The sequence below is a fragment of the Typopeltis vanoorti genome, chromosome 19 (assembly GCF_054136105.1).
Source record: "Typopeltis vanoorti isolate ZY-2024b chromosome 19, IOZ_Tvanoo_1.0, whole genome shotgun sequence".
In the NCBI taxonomy this organism is placed as follows: domain Eukaryota; kingdom Metazoa; phylum Arthropoda; class Arachnida; order Uropygi; family Thelyphonidae; genus Typopeltis; species Typopeltis vanoorti.
In genome coordinates this window covers 53001510-53020270 of record NC_143567.1, presented here as the reverse complement: position 1 = coordinate 53020270, position 18761 = coordinate 53001510, and the positions used below count along the sequence as shown (strand labels likewise).

Sequence of the window (18761 nt, the reverse complement as noted above, 5' to 3'; positions counted from 1 at the left end):
GAGAGTGCTGCTGCTGATGATATCAGGGGAAATTAAGGAAGACAAGAAAAAGGGAAATACTGGCAATGGTTATGAGGCAGTGTGGTGTAACGCGGAGGTTGAGAGGAAGACGTATTTAGTTGGATGTTGCTATAGGCCTGGGAATGTGGAAGGTGGTGATGAAGTAACGTATAAACAACTTGGATTAGTGAACAAAGAAAGAGTAATTATTATGGGTGATTTTAATTATGGCGGTATAGATTGGAATGAAGAGATAGCATTTGGGAATAAGGAAAGTGAATTTCTCGAGTTCTTGAAAGATAACTATCTCAGGAGGCATGTAAAGAAAGGTACGTGAGGATCAAGAGTTCATCATCATCATCATCATCTTCCTTATACCCTCTTTTACCTTGCGGTGTCGAGGGTCCATTGATCATCGGACCTCACTCCGTTTACAGGATAAGATGGTCAGCCTTATGCCCCAGTGTATCCTATGGCCTGTAGTGTTGAGTTCTCAACGCCAGTTTGCCTGCTTTGCGGGATGAAAAACCCCAGAATAAACTGGGGGAAAAACCCTGCTATCCACGCACAAGACTGGCTAACTTGGCTATGGCTGAGGAAGATCCTTCAGCTCTTCACGTCACCGACGGGAATCGAACCTAGCACACTCCTTCCCCAGGCATATGGTTGCGAAGCGCATAGCCACTAGGCTAACCGCGCAGATGGATCAAGAGTTCTACATCTCATAATTTCCTCAGAGGATGTAATTGTTAGAGGGGGGTTTCACATTTTCCTCCAGTTGGTGAAAGTGATTATGAGGTAATCACCTGTGTTGTGGCTAGTCATATGCAGACTTTTGTGAGGAAAGCATACATGTGGAATTATAAGGCTAGTGATTATGACAAGCTTAGGAGACAACTTTGAGCTATAACATGGAACGAGGAGTTGAGCAGTAAGGAAATAAATGTTGCATGGGAACTTACAAAGAAATACATAACAGCATCAATGTACGAATGTAATCCAAAGGCCAAAAGGCTGAATAAGGTTGGTCTAAAATGGATGAATGTGGAGCTTAAGCTTGAAATCTGGAAAAAGAAAGTCCTTTGGAGGAAATACAAGATGAATAATGGTAATCAGTCACATGAAGAATATAAAGAACAAGCAAGGAGAGTGACTCAGTTAGTAAGGAAAACAAAAGTAGAGTATGAGCAGAAATTGGCAAATCAGGCTAAGAAAAACCCTACAGAGTTTTTTAGATATGTGGCAAGTAAAAGGAAGAATGATCATGGAAAGATGAAGTTAAGGGATGAAAGTGGTAGAATGGTAACAGCTGCAGAAGACATAGATGAGGTATTCAGTGATCAATTTATAAGTGTGTTTCATCCTGATCGGGGGGGGGGGGGGATCATGAAGAATTTAAGTGTAGCGGACATAGGAGAGGATAGCTTAATTGTGAGTGAGCAGGAGGTATTTGAGGAAATAAATGACCTTGATGTTAATAAGACGATAGGAATTTGATGACATATCACCACACATCTTAAGAGAATGTTTCAGAGAACTAGCAGTAGCATTGGCATGCCAGCTTAACAAGAGTTTTGCAACAGCACAGGTTCCAAGGGAGTGGAAGGAGGGTAAAATTGTTCCACAGCATAAAGGTGGTGATAAGGCTGTAGCTTCAAATTATAGACGGGTCTGTATATCTGGAGTTGTGGTGAAGGTCCTGGAGAGATTGGTGGGAAGTAGGATATAGGAATGGGTTGATAACAGCAGTATTTTCTGTGGTTATCAGCATGGGTTTGTTAAGGGGAGATCATGTTTCACTAATTTACTTATGTACTATAACAAGGTGACAAATACCATGGACAGAGAAGATGCATATACAGTAGTGTACTTGGATTTTGCAAAGGCTTTTGATAGACTGCCACATGACAAGCTCATAATTAAATTGAAAGAGATGGGATTGGATAACAGACTTCTGTGCTGGATCAGTAACTGGCTGTCAGATAGTTATCAGAAAGTTGTATATGGAGGTGCAGTATCTCGAAAGAGAAAGGTCACCAGTGGTGTGCCACAGGGGTCAGTTTTGGGGCCATTGTTGTTACATTTGTATGTTAATGATATTGGGTTGGGTTTAACTAGTGATATCCAGCTGTTTGCAGATGATGCAAAACTGGGGAGAGCAATGCACAGTCAGGCTGATGTTAATGCCTTACAAGTAATGCAGAAATCGAAAGAACGAATGATAGCGAAAAAAGAATGAATGATGGCAAAAGCTGGACGTATGTTGGACCGAAAGTACGGAAACAAAGAAGGATGAATGAGAGTGAAAGTGAGAAGAGGGGATCGAGAGTTAGAAAGATTTAACGATAGTGAGAATGTGTCACGAGATTCGAAGTTGAATTGGATTGGATGAGGCAAGATATGAAATGGATGAGGAATGAAATTAAGAGTCAAACTATTAAAATAAATCATTATGGCATGAAAGAGTTAACGAAAGATGAATGAGTGGCGTTGTATGGTGACTCCATTATTAAAAGTGTGCTAGAGGATAGAATGCACAAGGTATGTTTTCCAGGTGGTAAAATGAGTAGAGTGATTGAGGCATTGGATATGAGGTGTGAGCAATCAAAGGAGTTAATAGTATTAAATGGTACAAATGATTTGAGAGAGGACAAAGAGTGTGTGCTCTCCACCTCATTTCACCACAGTCATACCTAGGCAACACACTGACTACCCTTCCTGTCACACTATTCTCTTTTATCCTCCCAAGCAGCCTCCTGATATCAGAATGGATATCAGGAGGCTGCTTAGTCGGTGTGTTGCCTAGGTATGACTGTGGTGAAATGAGGCAGAGAGCAAGGATTATGAAGGATATGCTGGCTGAAATGTGTGAGGAGATGGGAGTACAGTTTGTTAATGTATGGAATGAGTTTGAGGGACAAAGTGAGCTGTATGGGAGTGATGGACTGCATTTGAGTGGTTATGGTGTGAGTCGCTTGGAGAGACTGCTGCTGGAAGGTAGAGAAGTGAATAGAGAGAATGGATCAGATCGAGAGGGGAGTGATGTGGAAGAGCAGGAGAGATTGAAGAAGTGGCTGTGAATGGGGAAGTGAGTGGTATGAGTATAGAAAATGAGAGAATGGGTGTGCAAGAGGAGCAGGGGAAACAGGGAGGCTCAGGGTGGACAGGGGTACACAGCGTGAGAAAGGTGGATGCTCCAAGAGGAGGTGAGAGCATGTGTAGGCAGAAAAGTAATAGGATGATCAGGGATCAAGAGGAAACAGTTTGAATTGAAAAGGGTTCTAAAATGAAGAAGCAGAAAGGGAAATGGCCCCAGTCAGACATGGAAAGATCACATCGAGTGAGTGGTATCAGTGGAACTAGCTGTAGATCCTGAAATGAGCTGTTGTGTTTGTGTACCAATGCTAGAAGTATAAGAAACAAGGCAGATTAAATGGTTGCACTAATTGCATCTGTTCACCCAAAGATTGTCGGAATAAGTGAGACATGGTTGGAAGAGGATGACATCCTGACACGAATAGAGATGGAAGGGTATGATGTGTTTCATGAGGACAGAAGAGGTAAAAAGGGAGGGGGAGTGATATTGATGATAGAGAAAGAGTTATGTCCATACAAAGTAGAGATGCAAGATGGAAATAGTGCCAGTGGTTTTGAGGCAGTATGGGGTGAGATAGAGGTGAATGGAATTAAATATTTGGTGGGATGTTGTTATAGACCTGGTAATGTGGATGGTGGTGATAGTGAAATGTATAGTCAAATAAACCAAGTAAATAAGAAAAGGGTGATCATTATGGATGATTTTAATTATGGCAACATAGACTGGAATGATGAGATAGTGACTGGAAGTAAAAAAATGACTTTCTTGAGTTTTTGAGGGATAACTACCTCAGACAGTATGTAACAGAGGGCACACGAGGATTAAGGGTTTTGGATTTGGTCATCTCATCAGAGGATGTAATTATAAATGAGATGTCAAATCATCCACCAATCGGTGAGAGTGACCACGAGATGATTACCTGGGTAGTTGCCAGCAGTGCGAGGACCCCTGTGAGAAAAGGGTATATGTGGAACCACAAGGGAGGTGATTATGAAGAGCTCAGGAGACAGCTTGCAGATGTAGCATGGAATGAGGAGTTAGCTGGAAAAGAGATCAATGCAGCTTGGGGGATTTTCAAAAACTATTTAGTAGATGCAATGTCTAAATGTATACCATGGGTGAGAAGGTTAAATAAGGTAGGTGTGAGATGGATGAATAAAGAGATTAAGCATGCAATACAGAAAAAAAAGGCATTGTGGAGGCAGCATAAGAGAAGTGGTAATAACCAATTTCATGAGGTCTACAAAGACCAGGCAAGGAGGGTGACTTGGTTGGAGATAGTAGCTAAAGAGAGGTATGAACAGCAGTTAGCAAATGAAGCCAAAAAGAATCCTAGGGAGTTCTTTCGATATGTAGCCAGCAAAAGAAAGAATGATTATGGAAGGATGACATTGATTGAAGAAAATGGTATAAAGACAGCTGTTGCAGAATGTGTGTTGGAGGTTCTTAATGAGCAGTTCATAAAGATCTTTCAATCTTGTGAATGTGACTTCATGGAGAGATTGAGAGCAGTTGATGATGGGGAGGAGAGACTGACTGTAAGTGAGCAAGAGGTGTTTGGGGAGCTGAGTAAACTAGATGTAAATAAGGCTGTGTGACTTGATAATATATCATCACGTATTCTGAAGGAAGAATGTGCCAGGGAGTTGACACCTGCCTTGACATATTTTTTTAATACGAGTCTTGCACGTGGTCAAGTTCCTAAGGAGTGGTAGGAGGGCAAGGTTGTGCTGCTTCATAAAGGAGGTGATCGAACTCAAGCATCAAACTATAGGCCTATCTGTGTGTCAGGTGTTGTTAAGTTGTTGGAGAAGCTTGTGGGAACTAGGATCCAGAGTTGGGTAGACAACAACGGTATAATCTTTGATGGACAGCATGGATTTGCTAAAGGGAGGTCATGTTTTAGTAATCTACTTACTTATTACAATAAAGTGACAGCTTCCTCAGACAGAGGAGAAGGATACACAGTAAATGTACTTGGATTTCGCAAAAGCTTTTGATAGAGTACCTCATGATAAGTTGACAGTCAAACTAGAGCAGATGGGGTTGGATATTAGATTAGTGCATTGGATTGGAGACTGGCTATCTGATAGGTATCAACAAGTTGTGTATGGGGGTGCGATATCCAGGAAAAGGAAAGTCACTGGTGGAGTGCCTCAGGGGTCTGTTTTAGGGCCATTACTGTTTATCTTGTATATTAATGATACTGGCAAAGATCTGGATGGAGATATTCAGTTGTTTGCAGATGATGCAAAGTTGGGACGAACCATAAAGAGTAGTGAAGATGTTGTGGCCTTGAAAGAAGACTTGAATAAATTGAGTGATTGGGCACGGAAATGGGGATGTGAGTTCAATGTTGCAAAATATAAGGTTTTAAAATTTGAAAAACAAAGATGGGATGCAGAATTTATGCTTGGTGAGAATATATTGTTGAAGGTAGAGGAAATAAGAGATCTGGGAGGTGATAGTGGATAAGGATCCAAAATTTAGGGAACATATCGCCAAAATTGTGGAGACAACACAAAGGCTTCTGGGAATGATGCGGAGGACACTGACATGTAGAAGTAGGGAAATGCTTGTTCCATTGTATAAGGCTTTGATTAGGCCACACATGGACTATTATGCCCAGATTTGGTTACTGGGTTTTCAGAAGGATGAAGAGATGTTGGAAAGGGTCCAAAGGTGACTGACTAAGGTAGTTTCTGACCTCTGGAATGTTGAGTATGAGGAAAGATTGAGAAGATGTAATTTGCAGAGTCTGGTGGAGAGGAGGAAGAGGGGAAATATGATAGAGACCTACAAGTTGGTAAGGGGTTGTTATAAGATCAATGGTGGGGAAGTTCTACAGAGAATAGTGGGAGATCAGGGAAGAACCAGATGTCATCCCTGGAAACTGTATAAAGAGGGTGTGAGTAGGGGAGTGAGATGCAGTTTTTTTTCGTGCAGAGTTGTGAATGATTGGAATGCCTTGCCTGAGTGTGTGGTGTCTGCAAGGAGTTTGAGTGTGTTTAAGTCTCGGTATGATGAGATGTGTGTGTGATAAAAGGACCTCTCAGATGAGTCTTTGACTCCATGAGGTCTTGGGGTAATAATAATAATAATAATAAGAGGACTTGAATAGATTGCATGAATGGGTAGGTAAGTGGAACTATCAGTTCAGTGTTGCAAAGTGTAAGGTTTTGAGATTTGGTAAGCAACAATGGGATGCAAATTATACACTTGGTGGGGAAACTTTAACAGAAGTAGAGGAGATGAGAGATCTAGGAGTGATAGTGAACAAGGACCTGAAATTCAGGGGCCACATTGCACAAGTTGTGAAGACATCACATGGCAATGATGTGGAGAACCCTGATATGCAGAAATAGAGAGGTTATGATTCCATTGTATAAGGCCTTGATCAGGCCTCACTCATATGGATTATTGTGCACATATTTGTTTGCCGGGTTTTCATGGTGACAGGGATACGTTGGAAAAGGTATAGAGAAGATTCACAAAGGTAGTCAGTGGTCTTTGGGATGTGGAGTATGAGGACAGATATTGAGGGAATGTAAGTTGCAGAGCCTCATGAATAGGAGGAAGAGGGGGAATATGGTTGAGACATATAAACTGGTGAGGAATTGTTATCAGGTAGGCATGGAAGAGATTTTTTGTAGAACTGCAGAAGGAAGTAGAACAAGAGGCCATTGCTCTAAACTGTATAAGGAGGGTGTGAGCAAAGGAGTGAGAAGCAGGTTCTTTGCATGGAGGGTGGTTGGTGAGTGGAATGCATTGCCTGAGTATGTTGTCGATGTGGACACATTGAATCAGTTTAAGAAAAGTTGGATGAGCATTGTATGCAATAGTGAGTACCTCCCACGATGAGTCTTTGACTCCATGGAGGTCGGGTGTTGATGATAATAATAATAATAATAAAAACACTGTCATCCTACATATGCAATATCAGAATAATATGTTTCGAATGTCTGCTAATCAATCAGAAAGATGGAAAAACAAAGCAAGGAATTTCTGCCTGTAAAATATTCAGTTATTGCACGAGGCACTTTAGTGTGCTGTCTGCTGGGCATATTCTTTTGATCTGTTTCCCAGTGAGGGGGGGGGGGTCAGTAATCTTGTTAGCTCACAGCTTATTACTGGGCAGAAAAGAATATTAGAAAGTATACCAATACACAATTCATTTGTGAGATGCCTGACTGTACTGTTTTCATTTCATCTTTCAAGTAAATTATTTCACCAAAATATTCAAAATACAAATAATAAATAAAAGAAATAATTAAAATCTATAAATAATAATGTGAGCATTTTCCCCTTGCCAACAACACTACTACACACAGCATTGATGTGATATAAGTTCCAAATTTCTTGTGTGGGAGATTTATATATATATATAATACCTTAATTATATTCCAAACAGTTCTGAATAGTAGAGTAAATCATTCTCTGAGATGTTTTATTTTGAAACATTCTGTGTACCACAATCTTGTCTAATACAACTGTTTATCAAATATGCCTATTCTAAGATTTTTTTTTGTAAATAAGAATACAGTTTGCTGAAACTTTGTGTATTAAATTTTGATAGCAGTGTGTGCCATAGATTAGAAATTTTTAAAGTAGCACGAATGGAATGTGAGAAGAGGGGGTCGAGAGTTAGAAAGTTAGAAAGATTTAATGATAGAGTGAATGTGTCGCGAGGTTCGGAAAGTGAATTAGATTGGATGAGGCAAGAAATGAAATGGATGCGGAATGAAATTAAGAGAATTCAGGTCAAAACTATTACAATAAATCATGATGGCATGAAAGAGTTAACGAAAGATGAGCGAGTGGCGTTGTATGGCGACTCCATTATTAAAGGTGTGCTAGAGGATAAAATGCACAAGGTATGTTTTCCAGGCGGGAAAATAAGTAGAGTGATTGAGGCATTGGATATGAGGCGGGAGCGAGCAAAAGAGTTAATTGTATTAATTGGTACAAATGATTTGAGAGAGAACAAAGAGCATGTCAAAATGAATGTCAAGAGACTGCTTGGAAAGATAAAAGAGAATAGTGTGACAGGAAGGGTGGTCAGTGTGTTGCCTAGGTATGATTGTGGTGAAATGAGGCGGAGAGCAAGGATTATGAATGGTATTCTGGCTGAAATGTGTGAGGAGACGGGAGTACAGTTTGTTAATGTGTGGAATGAGTTTGAGGGACGAAGTGAGCTGTATGGGAGTGATGGACTGCATTTGAGTGGTTATGGTGTGAGTCGCTTGGAGAGACTGCTGCTGGAAGGTAGAGAAGTGAATAGAGAAAATGAATCAGATCGAGACGGGAGTGATGTGGAAGAGCAGGAGAGTAAGACAGGAGAGATTGAAGAAGTGGAAATCAATGGAGAGGTGAGTGGTATGAGTATAGAAAATGAGAGAATGGGTGTGCAAGAGGAGCAGGGAAACGGGGAGGCCCAGGGTGGACAGGGATACACAGCGTGAGAAAGGTGGATGCTCCAAGAGGAGGTGAGAGCATGTGTAGGCAGGAAAGTAATGGGATGACCAGGGATCAAGAGGAAACAGATGTTGTTGCAAAGGGTTCTAAAATGAAGAAGCAGAAAGAGAAATGGCCCCAGTCCAGCATGGAGAGATCACATCGAGTGAGTGGTATCAGTGGAACTAGCTGTAGATCCAGAAATGAGTTGTTGTGTTTGTATACCAATGCTAGAAGTATAAGAAACAAGGCGGATGAAATGGTTGCACTAATTGCATCTGTGCACCCAGAGATTGTCGGAATAAGTGAGACATGGTTAGATGAGGACGACATCCTGACAGGAATAGAGATGGAAAGGTATGATGTGTTTCGTGAGGATAGAAGGGATAAAAAGGGAGGGGGAGTGCTATTGATGATAGAGAAAGAGTTATGTCCATACAAGGTAGAGATGCAAGAGGGAAATAGGGCCAGTGGTTTTGAGGCAGTATGGTGTGAGATAGAGGTGAATAGAATCAAATACTTGGTGGGATGTTGTTATAGACCTGGTAATGTGGATGGTGGTGATAGTGAAATGTATAGTCAAATAAGCCAAGCAAATAAGAAAAGGGTGATCATTATGGGTGATTTTAATTATGGCAATATAGACTGGAATGAAGAGATAGTGACTGGAAGTAAAGAAAATGAGTTTCTTGAGTTTTTGAGGGATAACTACCTCAGACAGTATGTAACAGAGGGCACACGAGGATTAAGGGTCTTGGATTTGGTCATCTCATCGGAGGATGTAATTATAAATGAGGTGTCAAATCATCCACCAATTGGTGAAAGTGACCATGAGGTGATTACCTGGGTGGTTGCCAGCAGTGCAAGGACCCCTGTGAAAAAAGGGTATATGTGGAACTACAAGGGGGGTGATTATGAAGAGCTCAGGAGACAGCTTGCAGATGTAGCATGGAATGAGGAGTTAGCTGGAAAAGAGATCAATGCAGCTTGGGGGATTTTCAAAAACTATTTAGTAGATGCAATGTCTAAATGTATACCATGGGTGAGAAGGTTAAATAAGGTAGGTGTGAGATGGATGAATAAAGAGATTAAGCATGCAATACAGAAAAAAAAGGCATTGTGGAGACAGCATAAGAGAAGTGGAAGTAACCAATTTCATGAGGTCTACAAAGACCAGGCAAGGAGGGTGACTTGGTTGGTGAGAGTAGCTAAAGAGAGGTATGAACAGCAGTTAGCTAATGAAGCCAAAAAGAATCCTAGGGAGTTCTTTCGATATGTAGCCAGCAAAAGAAAGAATGATTATGGAAGGATGACATTGATTGGAGGAAATGGTATAAAGACAGCTGTTGCAGAATGTGTTGGGAAAAAATTTAATGAGCAATTCATAAAGATCTTTCAATCTTGTGAATGTGACTTCATGGAGAGATTAAGAGCAGTTGATGATGGGGAGGAGAGACTGACTGTAAGTGAGCAAGAGGTGTTTGGGGAGTTGAGTAAACTAGATGTAAATAAGGCTGTGGGACTTGATAATATATCACCACGTATTCTGAAGGAGTGTGCTAGAGAGTTGACACCTGCCTTGACATATTTTTTTAATACGAGTCTTGCACTTGGTCAAGTTCCTAAAGAGTAGAAGGAGGGCAAGATTGTGCCACTTCATAAAGGAGGTGATCGAACTCAAGCATCAAACTATAGGCCTATCTGTGTGTCAGGTGTTGTGGTTAAGTTGTTGGAGAAGCTTGTGAGAACTAGGATCCAGAGTTGGGTTGACAACAATGGTATAATTTTTGATGGACAGCATGGATTTGCTAAAGGGAGGTCATGTTTTAGTAATCTACTTACTTATTACAATAAAGTGACTGCTTCCTTGGACAGAGGAGAAGGATACACAGTAATATACTTGGATTTCGCAAAAGCTTTTGATAGAGTACCTCATGATAAGTTGACAGTCAAACTAGAGCAGATGGGGTTGGATATTAGATTAGTGCATTGGATTGGAGACTGGCTATCTGATAGGTATCAACAAGTTGTGTATGGGGGTGCAATATCCAGGAAAAGAAAAGTCACTAGTGGAGTGCCTCAGGGGTCTGTTTTAGGGCCATTACTATTTAACTTATATATTAATGATATTGGTGAAGATTTGGATGGAGACATTCAGTTGTTTGCAGATGATGCAAAGTTGGGACGAACCATAAAGAGTAGTGAAGATGTTGTGGCCTTGCAAGAAGACTTGAATAAATTGAGTGATTGGGCAAGCAAATGGGGATGTGAGTTCAATGTTGCAAAATGTAAGGTTTTAAAATTTGGAAAACAAAGATGGGATGCAGAATTTATGCTTGGTGAGAATATATTGTTGGAAGTAGAGGAAATAAGAGATCTGGGGGTGATAGTGGATAAGGATCTAAAATTTAGGGGACACATCGCCAAAATTGTGAAGACAACACAAAGACTTCTGGGAATGATGCGGAGGACACTGACATGTAGAAGTAGGGAGATACTTGTTCCAATGTATAAGGCTTTGATTAGGCCACACTTGGACTATTGTGCCCAGATTTGGTCACCGGGTTTTCAGAAGGATGAAGAGATGTTGGAAAGGGTCCAAAGGCGAATGACTAAGGTAGTTTCTGACCTCTGGAATGTTGAGTATGAGGAAAGATTGAAAAGATGTAATTTGCAGAGTCTCGTGGAGAGAAGGAAGAGGGGAGATATGATAGAGACCTACAAGTTGGTAAGGGGTTGTTATAGGATCAATGGTGGAGAAGTTCTACAGAGAATAGTGGGTGATCAGGGGAGAACCAGAGGTCATCCCTGGAAACTGTATAAGGAGGGTGTGAGTAAGGGAGTGAGAGGCAGGTTTTTTTCGTGCAGAGTTGTGAGTGATTGGAATGCCCTGCCTGAGAGCGTGGTGTCTGCAAGTAGTTTGAATGTGTTTAAGACACGGTATGATGAGATGTGTGTGTAAGATAAAAGGACCTCCTAGATGAGTCTTTGACTCCATGAGGTCTTGTTTTAATAATAATAATAATAATAATATTTTTTTTATTACAAAACAGCAAAATTTGATTATAAAAATTTCCACTACAATAAAGTTTGACAGATTGAACAATACTATTGGCTTATTTTTTTTTCCTGTGGGAGAAAAACGGTAAAATGTCACTCGTATAATTATAGCAAATTTTCTATTGGCAAAAATGGTAAGAAAATAATCATTTGCACTTTCATTTCAAAATACAAAGAAAGAACATTGTAAATTCACCCAATGAAAAAGAAAATACTACATATTTTTCTATTGTTATTATCTGTTTTTTTCTTGTAGTAGAAAGAAGTTGCTGCACATATTTCTTTTGTCAATACAAGAGTGCAAAAATCTGTAAATTGATTACATTACAGCTGATAGAGAATATATGCCAGAAAAAATATTTATGTAAGAGTTCTAACATCAGCAGATATAATGACATTTTCTTCTAGTTTAGATACATGACATTATTGTAGTTTAACTTTTGCTACTATTTTACACTAAACTTCATGAGCATGTTCCTTCCCAAAGTGATTTATGTTTGTAACAATTGCCTGCAGATTGAATAGGTCTATAACTCTCCCCCCAACCCAAAAAATAAATGATTATGTAACACAAGGAATAGGTGAACTGGATATTATAGTAATGTGCATTATACACAAAAAAAAAAAAAATCTGTTGCAATTTTAAGCAAAAGAAGAAAGTGAAGAGTCGCTGATAAAATACCATTGGATATAAATTTTTGATACTAAAAAAAGACACAATCAGAAACCAAGTAATGCAATTTATAATCATTTGTTGTTCATAAAAAAAAAAAAAAAAAAAAAAAAATGCATTCCTAAAATTGAAATGTCATGATCCATATAAAGATATTTTGCAAAGAAAGAAAGCAAAATGTCGTATTTATTTCACTAAATGTTATTTAAAAATATAAATATTTGACAAAATATTTTAAATGCAAACAAACATTTGAAAATATTCACAAAAAAAATCTATATTGTCAGTAAAGTGAAGGAAATTTAGTATTACTAAAATATATTCATTGCAAAGACTGATCTGTGGTCATTTCAGGATTGATTATTTATTTTGGCAGATGTGAAACTCATTTTCATTTTTGAAAAGAGACACAATAAATAAACTGTGCAGCAAAAAAAAAACAATTAAATATCCTAGTACCGTAAAGGAAATTCCAAGTAACACAGGTAAAGACAAGTGACACAAAAGTTGCTCCACCACAGTTTATCCGCTAATGGCTCTAAAATCGCCATTAAGGGATTGATGGTGGCAGAGGATAAATACTTGATAAAAGGTAGAATGCCGATGAAGTTTTGATCCATGAAAAATGCTGGGGTGGTCTGGCTATTTCATTCATCTCAGCCAGTAAGAAGGTTAATATATTCATTCATCCACTTTGCACCTACCTTATTTAACCTTCTTACCCTTAGAATATTTTTTAGACATTGGTTCTTCTAAATAGCTCTTGAATAGCACCTGAGCAGCATTGATCCCCTTTCCACCCAACTACTCATTTCATGATACAGCTGCAAGCTGTCTCCTGAGTTTTTCATAATAACCAACCTTGTAGTTCCTCGTATATCCTTTCCTCACAGAAGTCCTCACTTAGTTGACAACCACCCAGTAATCGCTTCATGATCATTCTCACCAACCAGAGGGAGAGTTTACACTTCATTTATAGTGACATCCTCTGATGAGATGATCAAATTCAAGACCCTTGATCCTCACATACCCTCAGTTACATACTGCCTGATGTACTTTTTCTCAAAAACTCAATAACATTGTTACTAGGTTGCAGCGATGAGATATTAAGTTATTTGAAGATAATGTGAAGCTTTGAAGAGTTATTATTGATATGTTGATGCAGTGCTTTAGAAGGATTTAAATAAACAGAAAGGTGGATGAATAAGCAGGGATACGACTTTTAATATAATTAAGTGTGACATTTTGAATACAGGGATCCAACAGATGCACAGCTTTTTATTCTACTGGTAGAGCTATACTGACAGAAACTGAGGAAGCAAGGAATTTTGAACAATGACAAATTTCAAGCTGTGGGGATACATTGCAAAGGTGGTGAATCCTCTGGGGGTTGTCTGATGACAACTCAGAGGATTCCTACAATAGTGAGAAGGGCACTGACAGCACAAATAAGGGTACAGTAGTTCTGCTGAGTAAGGCCCTTATCAGAGCACATCCAAAATGTTATGCTCAGATGTAGTCACTGTGGTTTGAAGGGAATGTAGAAACTTTAGAAAGTACAAAGTAACAAAACTGATATCTGTATTGTGTGATGTTGGCTAGAGGATAGAGTGAGCATACACACATGTGATCTTCAGAGTTTTGTAGATAGAAGACAAAGAAGTGGTATGATTGAGACATATAAGCTGTTTTGAAGTATTTACTGAATGGACACTGGAGAGAATTTTCAAAAGCTGGAACATTGGGTCATTCCTAGAAGCGCGCAAGGCAGTAGTGAGCAACAGAGTGAATAGTTTTTTTTTCTGCATAGAAAGTGACAGGGATATGGAAAGTGCTTGAAAGTGTAGCCAAAGTGCAGATAGTAAATGAGTTTAAGAAGTGGTGCAATAGATTTTATGGTGTCTGAAGTGGATCTTTGATGAGTGTCACAAATCCATGGCAATCCTGTGATAGTATTACAGTCAACTCTCATTATATCAAACACCACTACAACAAGCTCATTCACTGTAACAAAGTAAAAAGTCCTAATCAAAACTCCAATGGATACAATTCTATGTTAAAAAAATTCACTATAGCAAACTATCCACTATAACAAACTATTCTTGTGATCCCTACAAGTTTAGTGTAGTTTAGTATGTTAAGTATCCTCATGGACTAATAATAACAATAATCACTAAAGCTGAATATTTTTTATAACATGATCTCTTTGGCAAATTATTATTATTATTATTATTATTATTATTATTATCCAGGCCTCCATAGAGTCAAAAGACTCATTGTGGGAGGTCCTTCCTAAGAAACACAAAGTCTATCAAGACTTTTATCTCGAGGGGAGGTCCCCTCCCCTAAAAAACACAAAGTCTATCATACCACTCCTTAAACTCATTGACTGTTCTTGCTCTCACCACTCCATCAGGCAATGCATTCCATGTTTCAACCACCCCCCCATGCAAAGAAACCACTCCTCACCCTCTTGCTCACGGTTTCCTTTCGTAACTTCCAGGGATGGCCTCTTGTCATCACTCCTTCCCGCTGTTCAACCAAGCAAAAGAACTCCCCTGTGTCAATCTTGTAACCACCTTTCAACAGTTTAAAAGTCTCAATCATATCACCTCTCCTCCTTCTATCCACCAAACTCTGCAGTCCACATTCCCTCAGCCGATCCTCATAACTAACATTGTACAGTCCTGAAACCATCTTTCTTATCTGCCTTTGTACCCTTTCCACAGTTAATTTATCCCCTTCAAATCCTGGGGACCAAATCTGAGAACAATAGTCTAAATGTGGTCTGATCAGAGTCGTATACAATGGAATGATAACCCTTTTATCTCTGCAGGTCAGTGTCCTTCTCCTTATTGCAGCAATCCTCTGTGTTACCTTCACCACCTTTGCAATATGTCCCCTAAATTTCAGGTTTCTATCAATCATCAACCCCAGATCTCTTGTCTCCCCTACTTCCTCCAGTATAACTCCTCCCATAGAGTGTGCAGCATCCAATCGATGTTTCCCAAACCTCAAAACCTTACATTTTGCTGCATTAAACCGACACCTCCCCCATTCATTTGTCCATCTATCTAGCTTATTCAAATCCTCTTGCAGGGCTACCACAGCTGAGTGTTTAAGTATTTTTATTTTATATGCAAATGAAATATCAATTATAACAGACAAGTAATTATATTAAAGTTGTTTTTATTCTTTACCCAAGCATAAGAGCAAAGTTAAGTATCCTCGTGACTAGACTACTTATACAGAAGTCGTTGACTTCACATCAGTCACCTTAATATCACATGATGCACAGCACATTTCCTTTTGGACATGTATACTGCTATGCATTATGGGAAAAGCCACTACCCAGACTAGTTTTGATATTGATTGAGTCTCATTAGCGGGTGCTAGACCTGTGAAGATAAACCATATATTCTCATCTAGAGTATTTTAATATGGTGTATCTCCATATTTTTAAAATACTCTGGGTCACTGATAATCACAGAAAGTATTTTCTATGAAAAGCTCTATCAGAAAATGATAGAGCTTTTGTAAAGTATTTTCTATGAACAAAAGCTCTATCAGGAAATGATAGAGCTCTCTTACAAGTATGGTGAACTTTGAATTCCAACTACTAATAGTAATTTTCATTTAACACTGATATAGCTGAGAGCAAAAGTGATTGCTACTTACATACAGGAAGAAGAGGACAAAATTCACTATCACAGTAGCTTTCTCGAACCATACATATTTGACCTGCTGGGCATATCATCCTCTAAATAATGTAAGAAATAAAAATTAACAAGCAATCCTTTTTAATAAATAGCTATAAATAATGAAAGACATTTTTACCAGTATTTTATTTCTACAAAAATATGAATGATAAAAATAAACATAAAAATATTTTTGTAATTATTTTACTATATTCAATTTCAATGGGTTTTCCCTACTTAAAAACAGTTTAGGATTACTTAAATATAAAGAGCTAATAAGCTTCATTTCGGCAACAAAAACATTATTTAAATTAAGGGGATATTAAATCCCACATTGTTTTAAAACCGAATAAGAATAAGAATAAACCAAATAGTGGTCGCTGATACTTTATAGTTTACTATATTCGGCAAGATACTCTCTGATTCCAATCTTTGAGTTTCTTATTCGGTTTTAAAACAATGTGGGATTTAATATCCCCTTAATTTAAATAAAGTTTAGGATTATTTTAGAAATATTTTGTTTGGTCCACAAACAAAGATGACAAATAGAAACTATTTTTAGATGTAGGTTTCTATGGTTAAGTATTGATAGGTATTGAGACCTACTTCTTCTTCTTTGTCTTCTGCAGTTTTTCCCACTTAAGTAGGGTCGCTGTTTGTAGTGAGTCTCCTCCACAACCTTGGGCTGTAGCCACATCCAAGTTCTTCATCATCAAGTCCTCCTCCACCATCTCCCTTCATCTCTTCTTTGGCCACCCGCACTTCCTCCTCCCCTGCACATCTATCTGTATAACCTTTCTTTCCACATACTCTTCCTCCCTCCTCATCACATGACCAAACCATCTCAACCTTGCCTCCTGTATCTTTGCTCCTAAGTTCATAACTTTCACTGTTTCCCTTACATAGTCATTTCTCAGACGATCCTTTCTGGTCACACCGCACATCCACCTAAGCATTCTCATCAACGCTACCTCCATCCTGCTGATGTTATTTTTCCACAGGGCCACAGTTTCCATAGCATGCGTCATAGCTGGTCTCACTATTGTCCTGTAGATTTTACCTTTTATATTGATCGGCACCCTCTTATGGCATAGCACTCCAGCCATCTCTCTCCAGTTCCTCCATCCTGCTTGTATTATCCTGCATCCCACTTCCTTCTCAGCCTCACCATCCTCTTTCATTGTTGAACCTAAGTATCTAAAGTCACCTTCCTGATGACATTTCTTTCCAGATCTGTCTCTTGGCTGCCATCCACTTTGCAACACATATACTCTGTCTTACTTTTGCTCAGTCTCATACCTTTCTCTTCCAGTACTTTCCTTCAACTTTCCAGTTTAGCTGCCACTTCTTCTCTTGATTCTGCACACAGCACGATGTCATCTGCATACAACATAGTCCAAGGTGTGTCTTCTCTCACCTCCTCCATTACAATATTAAACAGGAATGGACTTAATGCTGACTCTTGATGCAAGCCAACTGTCACTGGAAAACTTTCTGTCTCTCCAGGCTGGTCTGAACTCTTGTCTTCACATTTCTGTACAACTCCTGCACCAGCCTGACATATTTCTCAGGTACCTTCTTCTCCCTCAGACACCTCCAGACTTCTTGCCTTGGCACTCTATCATATGCTTTCTCCAGATCAATAAATATCAGATGTAGCTCCCGTTGCTTCTCTCAAAACTTTTCCATCGTCTGCCGTAACCCAAAGATAGCATCTGTCGTCGATCGACCAGGCATGAAGCCAAATTACTACTTTGCAATCTCCACCTCCTTCCTCAGTCTTCCATCAAGAACCTTCTATAGGGTTTTCATTGTGTGGGACATCAACTTTATTCCTCTGTAATTCTTAGTCTTGTGCATCCCCTTTACTCTTGTAGATGGGGAGAAGAGTATTTTCCCTCCATTCCTCAGATATATTTTCCTGTTGACAAACCTTTATTAACAGGTCCCACAGCAGGTCAATTCCCTTTCTGCACCATCCCCTCATAAGGCTCCCCATCTTCTCTGTGAGTCCTTGCATTTTCTTCATTAAAAAGCCCTTCAAAGTATATTCTCCATCTGTTTCTAATATCCACATCCCTCCTTAATACCCTTCCTCCAGAGTCTTTGATCTGCCTCACATGTACGATATGAGGCAGATTCTTTGATATAAGGCATCAAAGACTCCAGAGTCTTTGATGCCTTATTTCTAAATTTTGCCAATCAATAAATCTTTCTCTGTCCTTCCTTTCTTTCTAATTGATTATAAAGGTCTTGATATGCCATGGCCTTCGCCTGTACAACAACTCTCTTGGCTTCTTGCTTTTTCTTTCTGTCCTCTTCCACTCTTGACTCGTTCTACTTCTGCTTTGCCTTCCTCTTAGCCGTCACTGCGTCTTGTACACTAATATTCCACCACCAACTCTCCTTCTGCTCTCTAATCCTTCCGGATGTTTCACCAAGCACCTCAATTACACAGCTTAGAATTACTTTTGAATTGTTTCCACCAATCTTGTACACTTTCTAGTCCATCCAAAAATCCTCTGTAACACCTTCTCCATAAAACATAATAATATAAAGAGTTTATTAAAAATAAATAATTAAAAAACCTGACACATTTTGTGCATCATAAGACTTACATTATCAGGGGGTAATGGTACATAATTGTTTTACACAACAAAAGCTCATTGACAATTAATTACACATATTAGATGTTTCTTATAATTTTACAACTGTTAAATATTTGAGAAACCAGAATACAAATGATATATTCATTACTGTATACATGTTGGAACATTGC

General features: G+C 39.0%; 1 protein-coding gene across 6 annotated transcripts in view; it reads right to left on the bottom strand.

Moving 5' to 3' along the window:
* Positions 1-18761, bottom strand: part of LOC150096090 (kielin/chordin-like protein) — a 649251-nt gene that overhangs the window by 217232 nt on the left and 413258 nt on the right. For all 6 annotated transcript variants that reach the window (XM_090408779.1, XM_090408780.1, XM_090408782.1 and 3 more), the window contains one exon: positions 15963-16044. In XM_090408779.1, the coding sequence (XP_090264905.1) occupies positions 15963-16044 (82 nt within the window). The remainder of the gene's footprint in view (positions 1-15962; positions 16045-18761) is intronic.